Source organism: Hypomesus nipponensis, chromosome 10, assembly GCF_054491055.1.
Source record: "Hypomesus nipponensis isolate SF chromosome 10, ASM5449105v1, whole genome shotgun sequence".
NCBI lineage: Eukaryota > Metazoa > Chordata > Actinopteri > Osmeriformes > Osmeridae > Hypomesus > Hypomesus nipponensis.
In genome coordinates this window covers 8,238,912-8,253,307 of record NC_140370.1, presented here as the reverse complement: position 1 = coordinate 8,253,307, position 14,396 = coordinate 8,238,912, and the positions used below count along the sequence as shown (strand labels likewise).

At 47.9% G+C, this 14,396-nt stretch overlaps 1 protein-coding gene across 3 annotated transcripts; it reads left to right on the top strand.

The window, feature by feature from the left end:
- The first annotated feature begins 3,506 nt into the window (after positions 1–3,506).
- mpz (myelin protein zero) lies at positions 3,507–14,253 on the top strand. Of its 3 annotated transcripts, none has more exons than XM_084708094.1 (6): positions 3,507–3,696; positions 5,038–5,204; positions 6,045–6,258; positions 6,530–6,659; positions 7,130–7,175; positions 12,147–14,253. In XM_084708094.1, the coding sequence occupies exons 1-6, from the start codon at positions 3,651–3,653 to the stop codon at positions 12,156–12,158; spliced, it is 615 nt and encodes a 204-aa protein (XP_084564220.1). In that variant the 5' UTR covers positions 3,507–3,650; the 3' UTR covers positions 12,159–14,253. The 3 variants fall into 3 exon arrangements, with proteins under 3 accessions (XP_084564220.1, XP_084564218.1, XP_084564219.1); XM_084708092.1 differs by having other exon boundaries at positions 11,068–14,253; XM_084708093.1 differs by lacking the exon at positions 12,147–14,253 and adding an exon at positions 10,767–11,061.
- Positions 14,254–14,396: the final 143 nt, after the last annotated feature.

The window sequence follows — 14,396 nt, the reverse complement described above, 5'->3', positions numbered from 1 at the left end:
TTGCAGTTTTCACCTTTGTCTTCTCTCTCCCCTTTTTCGCCCACTCTGGTTATCTGTTTCGCGCACAATAGCCCCTTTCTTGACCCCGGAACAATGCGTTTGTTCTCCTCCTGCGCCTTCTTTCCTCTATCCCTCTCTCCCGCTCTCCCTCCATCCCTTGTTCGGTGCTCTCAGTGACATCTCGGCCATGGGAGGGCACGAGGGGAGAGAGCTGGGGGCCACAGTCCCTGCCTTTGTCCTTGGTTGAACCAACAGCGAATATCAATTGTTTTTTCTTGAACAGGAGCGCCGAGCGTTGGCCAGTAACCTTTTGGGTTTTGATGATGTCATTTTGTGCCCTACGTGTTTAAACCAATTCGCCTTTACTTATTTATTGCATTGCCATGTAGGCCTACTTGATATAGCCTGTTATAAAGTGTAGGTATCCAAGTAGGCTACTGCATTCATTTTTAGAACCTTCATTGCCTGTTCTGTATCCCACAAGGCTGTCTACACTGTCTGAGAATTTCCCAGAATTAAATTGTTATTCCCTAATCCAGATTTTCCGGTCTTAAATCTCTGGAGAAACTTTAGAAATTCTCACCCAGTGCTTTTCATGGCTCATTGACTAAGGCAGGGGTGTGTGTGTGTGTGTGTGGGGGGGGGGGTGCTTTGGCACTTGTCATCCACCCCCCTCAGTGCCAATTTGGGAGACAATCTTTGCCGTTTAGGGGTCCTTGATTGGCCAGCACAACGGTAATTGTCATCTCCCCCTCAGTTTCTGGCATCCTCCTGCATGGATGAATCCTCCTCTTCTCTCCCCCGAGGGCCTTGTGAGTCTGTCTTCTCCTTGGCTCAATAGGATCACTTTCCTTGACTGTTTAGTCTCATGACCCTGAGGAAAGTTGGCCTGGCTCTCCGGTTCTTTCTACACTCGTGGCCAGAGAGTGTTTAGGCCTGCAGCCTGAATCCGAGTCACAGTCTCCAAACTGTCAACTCACCAGGACATTACACTAGCTAGAATGCTTCAGTCTGCCAGCATGCTTTGTGATCCGGCCTGGCCCCTGTTTCATTGGCCTTGTTAGCACAATGCTCACACACACTGGATGGTTCCACTTACTGACAATGAAACCAAGCTTTTTTTTCGTATGCATGCGGCACTAGAGATGGTACTAAAACGATTTGGTCGTGTGTAATGTCTCTTGATGTCTCATTCCGCTGAGTCCTAGGCTCAGGAGGTTCTGATTATTCAGTCATGTTTAAGATCTCCAATGTCTCATTTCGTTCACTCATTCCTCAGAAGTGGGTTACCGTATTCCCTGCCTAATGTAACATCAGTCTAGCTAGAGGCCTGAATCATGTTGAAAATATTTAATATATTTGGCTGGTGCTTGTTCTCTCACCTCTCTCTCTCTCTCTGTCTCTCTCTCTCTCTCTTCTTTATATCACTTAGCCCCTAAACATTCTCTTTCACACACTGTTTTCAGTCTCAGCAGCTGAATGAGCTCCTCTCTATGCAGGCTCCAGACACTGACTGCCAAGGCAGCCTCCCAAACCTCCAGCATCCAGCTTCCCCATGTCCTCCCCCCAAGCCACCCCACAATACCCCCAAAACCTCAGTCCCTCTACCCCCCGGTCCCCCCTTCCTCCCCTAACCCACCTCCCCAGCCCTCACCCAACCCAACCAACCCCCCCCCCCTCACACACACACACACAAACTCAGACACACACACCCCCCCCAGCCAGACCATTGCTAGCTGAGGAAGGACTGGAAGATTGCCTCCCCACCTGCCAGAGAGCATAAAGGAGCTCCTGTTTCACAAGGCTTTTAATGCTGCCCTTAATCATTAAGAAGAAACAGAGATGGAGGAGAGTTGAGAGAGAGAGGGAGGGAATGCCGTACAAACATAGAGGGGGACAGATGTAAATAGTGTGACACAGAGGGAGAGAAAGATACCGTCTAAGCCGGCAACAGGTTGGCAGATGGTGGTTTTAGATGAATTGATCCATCAGTATGTGAGATGAGATTTGAACTGAGCCAATAATGGCTATGTGCTTCTGTGTCTGGCTGCAGAAAGCAGGCTGCCAATATTAGACCTGCTGTCATTTGAAAAAACATATGGTTAAAAAACGGGGGGTTTTAAACAGGGAGATGTGATACATAAGGAAATATAGTCCAGCATAAGTGGGTTTGCTGTTCGGAGCAATGAAATTTGCAAGAGGGATGTCGGCACGTAATGTGGTTTTTGATCGACCTACATCAGACGTCGCCATGGGTAAATGAGTAAATAAATGCATGTTGATGGGGTAAGACGGCATGATGGATTGCGGGGTTCTTCTTCCAATGAAGTGTATACTGTACTAGATCACTTCTCCTGTGCGCCCCCCCCACCATCCCTCTCTCTCTCTCTCTCTCTCTCTCTCTCTCTCTCTCTCTCTCTCTCTCTCTCTCTCTCTCTCTCTCTCTCTTTCTCTCTCTCTCTCTCTGTCTCTCTCTACCCCCCTCTCTCCCTGTTGTCTCTTCTGTTGCCTGGCTTCCACGTCTGAGTTCCAGTGTCCTCAGCTCAACCCATCTATATATAGTCAGTCTCTCCCCCTCTTTCCCTCTCTTTCTGCTTTACAGGAATACAGAAGAGTGGGTGCCACGACAGGCAGGGCAGCAGAAGAGCCCTCTTTGTCTGGGGAAGAGAAGGAGAGAGAGAGAGAGAGGGAAGGAGGGCAAAGAGAGGAAGAAAGCACTATTGAGAGACAGAGACTCATCAGTCACCCCCTGTCCCTCTCTCCCTCCATTGTCCAGAGCACTAGACGTCAGCAAGCACTGGAATCTGTACAGAGGGATGGTAGAGAGAGAGAGAGAGAGACAGAGAGAGACAGAGAGAGAGAGAGAGAGAGAGAGAGAGAGAGAGAGAGAGAGAGAGAGAGAGAGGGGGAAGACTTGAGGCTTTGTTTTCATCCCTCATTCCAGACACAGTGAAAGTGCAGAGAGAGGCGAAACGAGGTGATGGAGGGAGGGAGTAAGTTAGACACAGTTACATTGACCTCGCTAGGCCGCCAACACAAACCCTCCTATGTAATATTGGCACACACTCTGGCGGTAATCACATACAACTTCAAGTAGGACCCAAATGCATTCAATTCAAAGAATTATACCCATGTGTATAATAAACCCACAGTACGGTATGTGTGATGATAAGTGAAACTCTCTGAAATTAAATAAAAGTTCCAGTGACCCGATGTTTTTGCAAACCTTGTACAGTTTTTATTGGTTCATCATAACTCTAGAATCTTGTTTGTCTCTTCCCCCCCCCCCCCTTCCCCCGTCTCATTCTTTTTTTTGTTTGCTGCAACCAATTGCTTCAATGACATGGAGTGTGTGTGAGAGACAGAGAGAGAGAGAGAGAGAGAGAGAGAGAGAGAGAGAGAGAGAGAGAGAGAGAGAGAGAGAGAAAGGGCCGAGCCCTGGGTTTGAGGGGTGTGGTGGGGTATAAACCAGGGTTCTGTGAGCTGCTGTTGTTGTCTCTTGTTTTAAAGCCTTCTGCACTGGCCCCCTTCACCCTGCTTTCTCTCTCTTCTTCCTCACTTCTCCTCTCTCACTCTCTGTCCAGAGTGGGATACCTGGATAGCCCGTCCTACTACCAGCATCGCCGCCGGAAGTCACAGAAGCAGAGACCATGCTTACGTTTGTGGTGCTGGCGTTGGTCTTGTTCCTGGGGATAGGTAAGGGGAAAATACAGACAGCCGTTTCTTCCTTCTGTGTTTAGCTTGTCTATACACAGACTCAAGACACGGGTCGTGGAAGTGGAACTTGAGGTGTGTCCAGCTGTCAGAGTATGTAGGGAAAACTCCTCGTTTGAGCCATGTGACAAGGTGAGTAGGTTCAAGTGAACAGTCAAAGAATACTGTGGCTCGAGATAAAGCAAAGACTGCGGCTTGTATGTTTTGGATTCCCGCAAAGACTGCGGCCTGTGTTCAGAAGGGTTTTATTACCTTTGTGACTTTTATCATTGTTTTTATAGATTCTATGTAAAGCACCTTGAGCTGCAATTCTTGTATGAAATGTGCTATATAAATAAAGTTGTACTATTATTAATACAACAGAAGGAGACTGATATTGACATTTACATAATCCAATCCATTTAATGTAATGTATATAATAGGTGCATCAGATCATAAAAGACTAGAAGTGTATGGCTCTAACAGTTTAGCATTGGCTGGTGCCAGGGAATAGTCTGTTATACAAGATGCAAGGTGCAACAACAAGATGATATCAATTGAAACTCAATGGGGAGAATAGCAGACCCAGATTTTTTGCTTTCATTAGGACTTTCTGTTACAAAGACTTTGACTATATTTCACGAATGTGCTGTATAGCCATGCTGTTCCACTTATTTTTCCAGAATATTATTCAAGCTCATAGCACATGAACGACATTGATTAATTAATATGAACAGCAAATTTGTTGTGTGCTTAATGGTGTGGTGTTTTCAGTTGTTTGCAGTCTGGAGCAATTCCAATCCTTGCTTACTGTTGGTAATGCTTGTTGTTAGAGTCAATTCTAAACCATGTCAATATGAATGATTTGTGAATGTGTGTATATGTGTATGACTGTATAGTTTATTTGACTGAAAATGTGTGTGTGTTTTAAAAAGAGACGTGAGTGTATGTATGCCTATGGGCCCACATTTCCTGCCAAGCAACTGGTGTAACCGAAACCAAATGCAAGTTTATGCTGTGCTTTGGATGTGTAATAAGCATCCAGTCATGGTTCCACTGGGGACTGTCAGTGAGTGAAGTGAGGTTATGGAAGTAATGCTACATGGTCAAGATTTTCTGGATCAAACTTGATACGAGGCGCTTTCTCCTTTATTAGTATTTCACACCTCCTCCCTGTAGACTGCTTGTTTGTGTGTATCCAAATCTCCATCTATACCACACGCCAGTATGACAGTATTTTAACCTCCCACCCAATAGCCTGAAATATAGACAGACTAGGAGTGCTTGTGTGTGTGTCTATATATCTAAATCATAATATTCACCTAACCCCCCCCTCCTCTCCAGGGCCCCAGCCATCCCAGTCCATAACCATCTATACGGGCTGGGAGCGCCACGCCCTGGTGGGCTCAGACATCCGCCTGTCCTGCTCCTTCTTCTCCTGGCACTGGACCTCCGATGACGTCACCTTCTCCTGGAGCTACCGGGCCGACGGCTCACGGGACAGCATCTCTGTAATGCACACACACACACGCACACACACACACTCATGCACACACGCGCCAGAACACACTCAAGCAGACTTTCATTTACTTTCGTTTCAAACACACACGCACACACATTCGTTTCTCATTTGCTTCTCATTCACCTGGTCCCACCCGACCCCTTGCACTCTCATCTCACTCACTTCCCTTATCTCTCCATCTCTCCGTCCTGCTATCTCTCCCCCTCCTGGCTGTTCCCTGCTCATCTCTGTCCCCTTAATCCCCCCACCCCCCCACCCCTCCTCTCGTCCCTGTCCTCCACTCTCATTATCTCCTCTCCTCACCTCTGTCGCGTCTGTCCACCTCCGCCTTCCTCCCTCCTCCTCCCTCCCTTTGAAACGAGATTACACTCTCGCCCTCCATCTCCCCGCTGCCGTTCTGTTCCTCCGACAGAGATATTCAGGTTCAAATAATGACTTGTCATTCAAGGGTCTTCATTTGACCACAACATATGTAACAATGGACATTATGAAAAGGTTTTCAGGCAGGCCGATTGAGTCGAAGCCTGAACTGAATTGGCGTTTCGACTGGGTCTCCTAATTGAGCATACCTGAAAGTGGAGTAGTAAAGCGGGGGAAAATGAACCAGTTAGCCGAAAATATACCCTCATCTCTACTAATACTGCACACTTTTCCTCCTAAGTGCACACTTTGCAGCTCCCTCACATGGATTCTAATGTGTGTGTAATGTAAAAAAAAAAGCTAACATGTGACATGATTTCAAATCCTCCAATGAACAATTGATAGCAATAAATAATTGCAGAGTAAGGAGATGGAGATGTGAGGTGCGGTTCTGTCTGCGTGCTTCCAGGTGTTCCACTACACGGGCGGGGTGGCCTACCTGGACAACAAGGGCCCCTTCAGGGACCGACTGGAGTTTGTGGGGAACCCAGCTCGCCGTGACGGTTCCATCCTGATCAAGGGTGTGGACTTCAGTGACAACGGAACCTTCACCTGCGACGCCAAGAACCCGCCCGACATAGTGGGCCGGCCCTCCGCTGTCCGGCTGCTGGTGTTTGAGAAGGGTGAGGGCTCCCCGCGTGTGTTTCTTCCCAGGGCTTCTGTGGAAAGGTGTCGCCGTAGTTTCTGTCACGTTGCGCTCACGACTGTAACAGAATGTGGATTTTCCCCCCTACTCTGTACCACACTATTAGTATCACGGTTTTCCCTTCTGCTCTTTCCGGGATCTTTCTTTCTGTCCAACTCAACCTTCTTCTTCCCTTTCCTTCGTGTCCTATCCCTCTGTCCTGACCCCCCCCCCACACACACACACACACACACACTCCCACCCACCAGTGCCCATCCAAGCGGGGGTGATCACGGGTGCCATCATCGGAGCCGTGCTGGGGCTGCTGGTGCTCATCGTGGTCATCTACTACCTTATGAGGTTCCTGGTGGCGCGCAGGGTCTTCAACCTCAGCGTCAGGTCAGTGCCCTGCTGGTGCCAGTGCCCCCCAAGCCTGTTCCCCCCAGGGCTGGGCCCGCTGCTCTGCCCGCTGGGCCTGAAGCCTGAGCCCATCCCGGGGCTGGACACTTGCGTGGCTTAGCTGGCACTCGGTGGCACTCGGTTGTGTGTGTGAAGGCTGGTGGAGGTGGTGGTGGTGTTGTGTCCATGACCTAGACCTATTCCTTTTAACACTGTAAGACATGAGCATGAACTCGATGGTTGCTGGATCAGATCTAATGTAGCTTTGTTGCATTTTCGCTAACCGGTTGAGTCTTACTAATGCCTTCCCTGTCTGATTTAGTAGAGCAGAGTCTAGGGCCGAGGGCTTGTGTCTGACGGCACCAGAGTGATGGTTCTGGAGGGTGGCCGTGAGGCAGCAGTACATCCCTTTGACCACTGGGGGGAGAGACTTGACATCATGACATTGTTCTTTCTCTTATTCCCTCCAGCAAACATGGAAAGAAAAAGGGGAAAGAGGGATCGCAGCCGAGACAGGCAAGTCCTTCATTCAGCTCTATTTCTCATACACACACCCCCCCCCCCACCCCCACCCCTCCACACACACACACACAGATGCACACGCGCACACACAAGCACACATGTGCACTGCACAATGCTTTTGAGTTTCCACACGTATTTCTTGAACAAGTTCAGAGGGTTGTCATAGCACAAAACTTTGAAGCATTCCGTTATTTGTGGAGATTAAAATCAATGTCATTGAGATGGGTCTTAAAAGCCATTATGCCCTGTTAAGGAGTTTATTTTCCCATGTGCCAACAAGATACACCTGGAGTCAATATACACAGTACATTCCAACATCTTTGTTTGGATTTAATGACTACCTGACACCTAGACAAAAAGTACAAAATTTTGCAGTGCATAATAATGCCCCAACGTGTTTGCAAGACACTTGCACTAGCACAAGCACTGTCACACATCAAGATCATGCACTCAAAAACATCCTAAACTATAATAAAAAAACTTTATCGGTGTACCGTGGTAAACAGAAATAGTCAACTCTGCCTATTGTTCCAATTGTAGCATCGATTACATCCTACCCCACTGCCCTGCCACCATGTTTTTCCTTCATTTTTTCAAGGAAATGGTCTGAGTACAGTAAACAGCCTGAAGGTAAAATCCAGACTTGGGGCCGTACTGAAGTTATGCTCCTGGTCCACTGAGGGGAAATCGGGGCAGGCGTTTGAGGGGTTGGCGTGGGGGTGAATCCAGGCGTTTGAGGGGTTGGCGTGGGGGTGAATCCAGGCGTTTGAGGGGTTGGCGTGGGGGTGAATCCAGGCGTTTGAGGGGTTGGCGTGGGGGTGAATCGGGGAGGCGTTTGAACGTGAAGTCACATCAAAACAACGCACCCATACGATATTACATTTCCGTTATGGCAAGATTAACCAAGGTTGTGTTGTGTGTTTGTATGTGTGTTTGTGTATGTGCGCTTGCAGGAGCAGTTTTTGGGGGAATGTTTTTGGGTAGATAGATCATTGGTAATGTTGCCACTAAGAGATATCACCTTCTGCGCATTTTTGGGGGGGACATACTTTGTGATATGACACGATATCTATGATAGCTTAATTATGAGGCTTTTTATCCAATTAGATAAAATGTGCTAAATGAAGTTAGTTTCAATATTAAACTGCAAAAATGTTCTATGTAGGATATTTTTAAAGGTGTGATTATACGTAGAAGGGACAAAAGGGGACATAAGGTGTTTCCATGGTGTTATCACCACTCCAATCAGAGGGGAACGTTTAGGGCTCTACTCATGTATCTACCTCAGTGTGCCTTCTTCTCATTCCCCAAACCCTACAGCACACCCCACCTTAGCCTCTCTCTCTCTCTCTCTCTCTCTCTCTCTCTCTCTCTCTCTCTCTCTCTCTCTCTCTCTCTCTCTCTCTCTGTCTCTGTCTCTGTCTCTGTCTCTGTCTCTCTCTCTCTCTCTCTCTCTCTGTCTCTCTCTCTCTCTCTCTCTCTCTCTCTCTCTCTCTCTCTCTCTCTCTCTCTCTCTCTCACGTCTGTCAGTGTGCACTTGAGTTGCAGTCAGTTGCAGCACACAATGCCTCCAGGCTGCTGTGATGCATACATGAATAGTAAGCCCTCGCCAAGAGGACGCTCTCTTCCAAATTTGACAATCTTGTCATTTGCTGTTATTCTCTCGACGTGAATCTTTTGTGGCATTTGAGGGGGGGGGGGGGGGGGGGGGGGGGGGGGGGGGACGACACCAAAATACCCTCTCTGCAAATACAGTCTACAGCCCACCCTACTCCAACCCCACCCCAAATTGGCCTTATTAAGAGCCCTGCTGATGCGGCAATATTTGTATCTGCCATCCCATCTTGATGTTTTTCTATTTGCTGGGCTTGCACAACAAACCAGAGAACAGGAGAGAGACAGAGAAAAAGAGAGAGCGAGATACAGACAAGACACAGAGGCCGAGAAGCACACACATACACACCCAATCCCATCATCTTTGCGTGTGTGTGTTTGTGCATGTGTGTTGGCCATTAACAGCAGTGGGAGAGTTAGCTAGAGCTAGCTGCCCTGAAGCAACACACGCTGTGCTGGAATGGTAATGGAGTGCACTCACTATTGATCTGCGCTAACACACCCAACCTGTTCCCCCTCCCTCCCTCCCTCCCTCCCTCCCTCCCTCCCTCCCTCCCTCCCTCCCTCCCTCCCTCCCTCCCTCCCTCCCTCCCTCCCTCCCTCCCTCCCTCCCTCCCTCCCTCCCTCCCTCCCTCCCTCCCTCCCTCCCTCCCTCCCTCCCTCATCCATATTCCTTTTATCTGGTCCCTGTCTCCTTTTCAGCCACATCTCCTACTCCTCCCTCGGCCTCCTCCTTCCTCTCGCTCTCCTGTCTCTTCTTTAACTCTCGATGACCGTGAGAACTAGCTGTCGTTCCTTCCTTTCATTTTGATTCTTGTTGCCTCTCTCTCTCTCTCTCTCACCATCTTCCTCTCGGTCTCCCTCTCTCTGTCTCTAAAGGTGAATCATCAGTTGTGTTTTTGTCCGTTTTCGGATCTTTAGCTAAGCAAATCTACCTCTCCATTTCAATCTACCTCTGGGTCTCCTCTGAGTTCGTCCACCTGTCTTTGTGTCTGTCAGGGAAGCGCATTAGTATTCTGTAAGACGCCAACAGCCACTAACGCACCTCCCCCCAACCGGCTTCACAGCACAGCCCCCCCCCCCCCCACTTTGTCAGTGTGAAGCCTCTGTAGTCTGGGGGCCACTGCACCCCTGCTAGGGGCTTTATGACATCCACTGGGAAGTCTAACATGGTGAGATTATTGGCTGTTTAATATGCTATAAGAATGCTTAAATCTCTTACCATGTTTAAAAAGGCATGTTCCTTTTATGCTTCATGGAACATTCTATAAGTATGCTGAAAGGGACAAACTACTCAATACTTTCACTTTTTGTGGAAACTTTACAAAGTTAGGCTACGTCTTATATTCCTTCTATTAACTGGACGAGTCTCGCTCTGGATGTGATATATCTTAGAATTAGATATTGAAAGATATTTAAAAAAAAATGATATATGTTATTAAAAATACGTTTTTAAATGTAAAACCTACAGTACAGTTCATACCTTATTTTTGCCAGAGCCAATAGTATCTAATATTTTACAGACTGTTACTTACCTGACTTCGATCTATACCCCTGTGTCCCTAAGTCTATGCTAATAAGAAGTGAGTTGCAAGGAAGATCTCACTTTATAATGACACTCTAGGAATACATATAATGTAAAGATTCTATCATTTAGCGAATGCTCTTTATCTAAAGCACCTCACAGAGGGGGATGCGCATCGTTGTATTTTACAACCTCTTGATCTGCGGTCGGATGGCCTAGCACAGCCCTATACCCACACACAGTACAATGAAGAAGTATGTCAAATGCATGTGTCAAACAATGTCTGCGTATACATATCAAGTCATACAGTGTATGAATGGTGCCTGTGTGTTGAATGCTGAGTCATACATATACAGTATATCTGTGTGTGTATTTCTGGGGAGAGCAGTCCTTTCAGTCTGTCCCTAACGCATGGATGCCTGTTTCTGTCCCTCCCTCCCCTACAGCTCTGGAGACCACCCCCCCTCACTTGCGGCCCCCTCTAAAACGGCTCTCTCTCCCTCTTCTTCTCTCCTTCCTTCCTAAATGTGCCTCTCTCCTCTTCACACTCCTCCCTCCCTCGCCCGCCCTAACCCCTCCGTTTCCGTCAAGATTAAACCGGCCGCGTCTCACCTGTACCTGAACTAAACTGCGATGACCTCCGGCCCCCCCTTCCTCTTTCCCTCCCCCCCTCTCTGCCTCACACTCCTTTCCCTCTGAATGACTCTCCCCCCTGTTCTCTCCCTCTCCCCCCTTCCTTTCCCGCAGGGCCCTGCGCTCTCCTTGGACCCCTCCAAGTTGAAGGCGGCCTCCACTGAAAAGAAGAAACAGGAATCCCGCAAGGATAAGAAATAGGATGAGGGTGGCAGAGAGCTAGCGAGCAGAGCCCATCAACAGCACCTCCCCACCACCACCACAACGACAACAACAGCCCAGACCAAACACCAACAAGCACTAAAACAGGGAGCGGGCGGGACAGAAACAGGGGGGGGAGGGGCTTCCCCCAAGGGGCCCGAGCGGGTGCTGATGACCATAGAACTGGAGCTGGAGGGAGGGAGCACAGGGGGGAAGGGGTCAGAATCATCCGGTAGCTTTCTGTCACTGTCCAGGCTTGCCAAAAAACTCACGTTCAAATAAATTGATAGGGGGTGTTGTTATGGGGGGGGGGGGGGGTACGCTAATCATACAGAGATGGGGGCTGCAAGATCCCAAGTGATCTAGCAATACCAGACAGCACTCGATCAATAGTCCTTTTCCAAGACCAGGTCTCCAAGGATCCATGACCGTCCCCCGTGCTAAGCATGTTTAGAAAACACGGCTGGGATCGAAAAAAGATGATAACTCAATCAATTAAAACAAACCAAAAAGAAATGAAAGAAAGCTCTCTGTGGACTGCTGGCGGGTCATGAACCGTGTCGTCTGAATCACGCGGCCGACTGACACGTTTGTGCCAAAATCAAAATAACTACTCCCCTGAATGTGGGGCCAGATGCGGAGAGGGTCTGACTTCCACATCCGTCACACATCATGGAGTCCTTGAGGACAAGCCAATTGGTTATATTTTCTCTGAGATGACATGTCAGACGACCACTTTCACTCTTCCTTCACGCTGACACTCCTTTTCGTTCCTCTTCATCCCTCTTGTACTGTAAACTATTTTTCCTTCTTCCTTTTGGCTCTTCTTTGTTCAGATGTTAGAGGTGATTTGAAACTGTGGCTCCTATGATGCTGACGCTTTTTAACAACGTGTCTTTTCCTCTTTTCTCTCTCTCTCTCTCTCTCTCTCTCTCTCTCTCTCTCTCTCTCTCTCTCTCTTTCTCTCCCCTCTCCTTTTCTCTCAACTGTAGATAAAGATCTGACTCCTACCTGACTGCCTCCACTCCTCTTGTCCACCCCCTCTTTCTCTGCCTGTCCTGTCAACACAGCTCCCCTTCCTCCCAGTGACGCTCTCGTGGCTGAGCTTGGCCGTAAATTAGCCCTCTGCCGAGCTCCACGTGTGTACGAGTGAAAGCCTAACCCGCATCCAGTACTGTCCCAGAGTACGCCCTTTAGCCCACCGCAGCCAAGAAACACAACGTATAAATGGACACCCATAACTGCCTAGTTATACTCCCATAGGCTTGACTGTTTTGCTCAAACAACAGTCCCCCCTCCCCCCCACTCCGTCCCACCTGATTTGAGTGCACAGATGGACTTGAGAGGACCTGAGAGATTCCCTCGGTGCTTTTAGTCCTGGGTTCGAACGTCGTGGCGTCAGGTCAGTTGATTCAGTCTGGTTCCATTTGGGTCTAATGGAGGTGCCGTTGGCGTCAGTTCCCAGAGGTCAGGCAGGGTTATTTCTGGCTCGGTGAGACAGTACAGGCTTACTGTAACAGTTGCACACAGCTGAAGTGGGGGTGGGGGTGGGGGTGCGGGAAGGGGCCCTCTGTTTGTGTCTGTCTTCCCGGTGATATGTGACTGAGAGACCTTAAAATGACGTCACTCCAACAGTTTGTGGTGGACATCCTCAGGCGCTGGGTTCTGTACCACAGGGTTATTTTGGGTTCCCGTTTGCCCCCCCCCCCATCGGTACGTTTTTCTTCACCCTCAGTTAATCATTTTAGCATGCCCTGGTAACTGAAGCTCTCTCTCTCCCTGTTACTCTCTTACTCTGTGTTCTTAAGGAGCCCTATATTCCCCTATAGTGTACACAGCACAGAGCTCTCCTCTCTTAAGCTGCTTCTTATCAGAAAGTCAGACCCCGTTTTTTAATTCCTTCGAACTGACTTATGGCTGCCCCAATCCCCAACCTATGAAGCCCTCTCTCTCTCTCATCTACCAGTGCCCGCCCCCATGTCTGCTGGTTGGAACGCCATCACGCTCTATTCCCCCCCCTATTGACGAGGGAAGGACTCAACGAGTTCCCACGGAAGATAAACAGAATCTTTAATTTAGCTCGCTCTCTGCCAGATGCGACATTTTTGACGCATGTTTTTCATGTATGTGTGTATTTAGTGACCCAGTCAAATAAGGATTGTTTGAGAGTAAACTGTTACTATACTTGTTATCATAAATAAAGTTATTGGGCAGACATGTGTCTTTAAAAACACATAGAGAGCATGTTTTGAAAGAGGCAGTTATATGTGCAGAATTTTTGCTGTCATATTTCTGTTTTTCAACGAGGTGGAGGTGGTCTGTGTGGCTATTTTAGTTGTGTGTACTCTATGTGCCCAGGTGAGAAAAGAAATGGTGTTAGTTACACAAGGTAGATGTTTGCATACTGGGCTACACTGTCAGGGTAGAAGATGAGAATGATACCGTGAGGTCCACTTTAGATGAGGCCGCGGTGTGATTGGACAAGACCATATTGCCTGGTCAGAGCTTTGAAGAGAGCGACTACTACCAGGTGTTAACCCCAGCCAAGTGGCCATATGTATTACTATAGATACGGTCCTTTCTCCACGCTGCTTTCTTTCAAGACCTATTTTGAGACACAGATAGTTTACAACCTGGATGCTTGACTCCGAGGGCGGTTAACGTAAGGGGAATGTAGACTGTGTGTGAACAGGAAAGGTGCTAAAACACATGCATATCCAAAAGAGTCCATTTCTGGGTGATTGAACCATCTGGTAGTCTGGAATGGTTAGAATGTGTGTCGTATTCCTATTTTTACGCGTGTTGCCACACAGATGCCTGACATGAGACCAACAGCTCATACCAAATGTCTTCCCCCCCCCAAAAAAATGTGTTGTATGTATTGTGTGAAAGATTGTGAGATAACATCCATTTTCTTTGAAATGTCACGCTTCTCAAACGGGTTTATATTTCCTTTAATGCTTATAATGGATGTGCACTAATACAAGATGTTACGTACAATTTGTTGTAAAGAAAAGTAAATAAAAACATTTAAGCAAACGCATAAACGCAAACTATGTCAATTGAAAAAGGAAAACAAAATAAACCTACATTAAAGTGTCTCCTATTTCATTCTCTTTCATCAGCCCCATTTGTCACGGGGGTTACTCTATATCTACAAATCAACTTGACCTGCGTTGAATGTCAGGTCCGGTGCAGTTCTGGACAGTATGTGCTTGAATGATTGACATGTTAATCCATGT